This window comes from Peromyscus californicus, unplaced genomic scaffold (assembly GCF_007827085.1).
Source record: "Peromyscus californicus insignis strain IS unplaced genomic scaffold, ASM782708v3 Scaffold_4__1_contigs__length_199733344, whole genome shotgun sequence".
In the NCBI taxonomy this organism is placed as follows: Eukaryota; Metazoa; Chordata; class Mammalia; order Rodentia; family Cricetidae; genus Peromyscus; species Peromyscus californicus.
Genome location: NW_026294562.1, coordinates 91,473,952 through 91,476,576, shown reverse-complemented (window position 1 = coordinate 91,476,576; position 2,625 = coordinate 91,473,952). Strand labels below are relative to the sequence as shown.

Below are 2,625 nucleotides of genomic sequence, written 5' to 3'. Positions count from 1 at the left end.
CTCTCTACCTCCTCCTCCTCCTCTTTTAACATGGGTGCCGGGATCAAACTCAGGTCCTTGTACTTGCAAAGCTTTGCCCACTGAGCCATCTCCCCAGTCCCCAACACTGCAACTCAATTACAGAAGCATGGCCCAAGGCAACGCTTTCCCATTCTCCCCAGGTGACAGGACAGGTTTTCTCCCTTCTTTGAGCTCTGTGGGCCTCCTCTATAAAACAAGGGCAGGAACTCAATCTCCCTCCTAGTTCTGTTGTAAGAAACAGTTCCTCCAAGCGCCTAGCCAAGCAGCTGGCTCTTCGGAAGCCCTGGGGAGCACCGGCTATGATTATACAGCCATCAGCAACATCATTACCAGGCCTGGTTGGCAGGGCGTTAGGCCTTTTATCACAAATGGACATGGGCAGGAACAGAGCCCCTTTGTGTGGGCCCAGCCAACCTCTAGGGAAGGCCAGCAAGGGAGTGCCCAAAGCAAATGGGCTAGGACCACAAAGGGTCCCCGCCACAGACAGCCCTTTTTATTTACGCAGGCAAACCTTTTATCTGCCTCCCAGCCCAGAGCTGCCAGGATAGCCGGGTCAGGAGTTCACAGAATAAACAACGTTTGCGTCCAGAACATGCTCCCATTCAGTCCTGGGTGCTGTGGCTGGGGCTCTCACAAGTTTAAGGCTGCTGTTCTTGAGCCAGGTGTGGTGATACGTGACTGTAGTCCCAGTATTTAGGAGGTGAAGACAGGATCAAGAGTTCAAGGTCATCACCCATTACATAGTGAGTTCAAGGTCAGTTTGAGCTATGTGAGTTTGTCTCCAAAACCCAAAATATCTGGCCAGGGATGTGGCTTCATAAGTAGAGTGCTTACCTAACATTCCTGAAGTCCTGGGTCTAAACTCTAACTTAAAACCTGACCAGAGGATTCTAGCCTGTGATGTCAGTGACTCAGCAAAGTGAAGGCAGGAGGATCAGGAGTTCAAAGTCATCCTTTATGTTCAAGCATAGCGTTGGCTACATGAGACTCTGTCTCAAAAAAAGTTTTTAGAAGCCGACCGGTGAACTCCGAGATCCTGCGTGTCCAGGTTGGATGTAGGAGGACTCCTGGTTTGGGGGCTATGAGCATTGGCGCTCCTAGTGCTGCTGGGCGGTAGGGATGCCCAAAGATTTTACAGGTTTGAGACAGCAGGAGTCCAGGAGCTTGCTGGGCTCAGGACTCTTGGTGGGATGATACTCGCTGCCCAAGCAGACTTCCCTGTCACACCATGGACCCTGAGGTGTCCCTCTTGCTGCTGTGCCCTCTTGGGGGACTGTCCCAGGAGCAGGTAGCAGTAGAGCTGAGCCCAGCTCATGACCGTCGTCCACTGCCTGGAGGAGACAAGACCATTACTGCCATCTGGGAGACCCGGCTACAGACCCAGCCCTGGATCTTTGATGCCCCCAAGTTCCGCCTTCACTCAGCCACACTGGCATCCAGCCCACCTGGGCCACAGCTGCTCCTGCACCTGGGTCTGACTTCCTACCGGGACTTCCTGGGCACCAACTGGTCCAGCTCGGCCTCCTGGCTGCGACAGCAGGGAGCTACAGATTGGGGTGACAAGCAAGCCTATCTGGCAGACCCACTGGGGGTGGGTGCCACGTTGGTCACAGCTGATGACTTCCTTGTCTTCCTGCGCCGCTCTCAGCAGGTGGCCGAGGCTCCTGGGCTGGTGGACGTGCCCGGTGGGCACCCTGAACCTCAGGCCCTGTGCTCTGGTGGCAGCCCCCAACACAAGGACCTCCCTGGGGAACTGGTGGTCCAGGAACTCTTCTCCAGTGTCCTACAGGAGATATGTGATGAGGTGAACCTGCCACTGCACACCCTGAGCCGGCCACTGTTACTGGGCATCGCTTGCAATGAGACCAGCGCGGGCAGAGCCAGTGCAGAGTTCTATGTCCAATGCAGCCTAACTTCAGAGGAGGTCAGGAGTTACTACATGAATGGGGGACCTGAGGCCCACGCGTCTACAGGAATCATCTTTGTGGAGACACAGAGGGTCCAGAGACTGCAGGAGACGGAGATGTGGGCACAACTCTGCCCTTCAGCCAAAGGGGCCATCCTCCTCTACAATCGCCATCCAACTCTACAGTCGGGTGCTGGGAAGTCCCACCTAAGTAATCCTAGCGTCCCAGCCCTATCACTACAACTCTGAAGACAATAAAGGACCTTTATTCTTGGAAAAAAAAAAAGTTTTTAATTAAGCTTCCTTCTTTTTTTCTTTTTTTAGCAGATTAGGAGCTCAGCATCCTTTCTTACAGCAGGATGCCCAGTCAGCTCTCTGATAAAAACTAAGTAGAATTCAAATGAAGAGATTTGTCCAAAGTCCCTCTGTGAATGAGGAAAGGGCTTCCTACCGTTAGGATGATTTGGCTAGACATAGCTCGACTCTGCCTTCTCATTTTGAGTCCTCTGTCAGGATCTTGCTCTGCTGGTCGCAATGGTTCTATGTGCTTCCCGTCTCTGAAACACCACAGCCCTTGGCCTGTTTGGTGAAGTACCTTTGGAGATTCGCTGTTGGCCTTGAGCTGGCCAGCGCTGCCGGGAGAATATGCCAGCATCCGGCATCTTCCAGGCTGGTGGTTCCCAGACCTCAGCAAGCAT

At 53.5% G+C, this 2,625-nt stretch overlaps 1 protein-coding gene across 1 annotated transcript; it reads left to right on the top strand.

Annotated features, from left to right (window-relative positions):
* The first annotated feature begins 1,038 nt into the window (after positions 1 to 1,038).
* On the top strand, positions 1,039 to 2,207 carry LOC128125297 (uridine diphosphate glucose pyrophosphatase NUDT22-like). The gene has a single exon (XM_052762568.1). The coding sequence runs from the start codon at positions 1,250 to 1,252 to the stop codon at positions 2,174 to 2,176; it is 927 nt and encodes a 308-aa protein (XP_052618528.1). The 5' UTR covers positions 1,039 to 1,249; the 3' UTR covers positions 2,177 to 2,207.
* Positions 2,208 to 2,625: the final 418 nt, after the last annotated feature.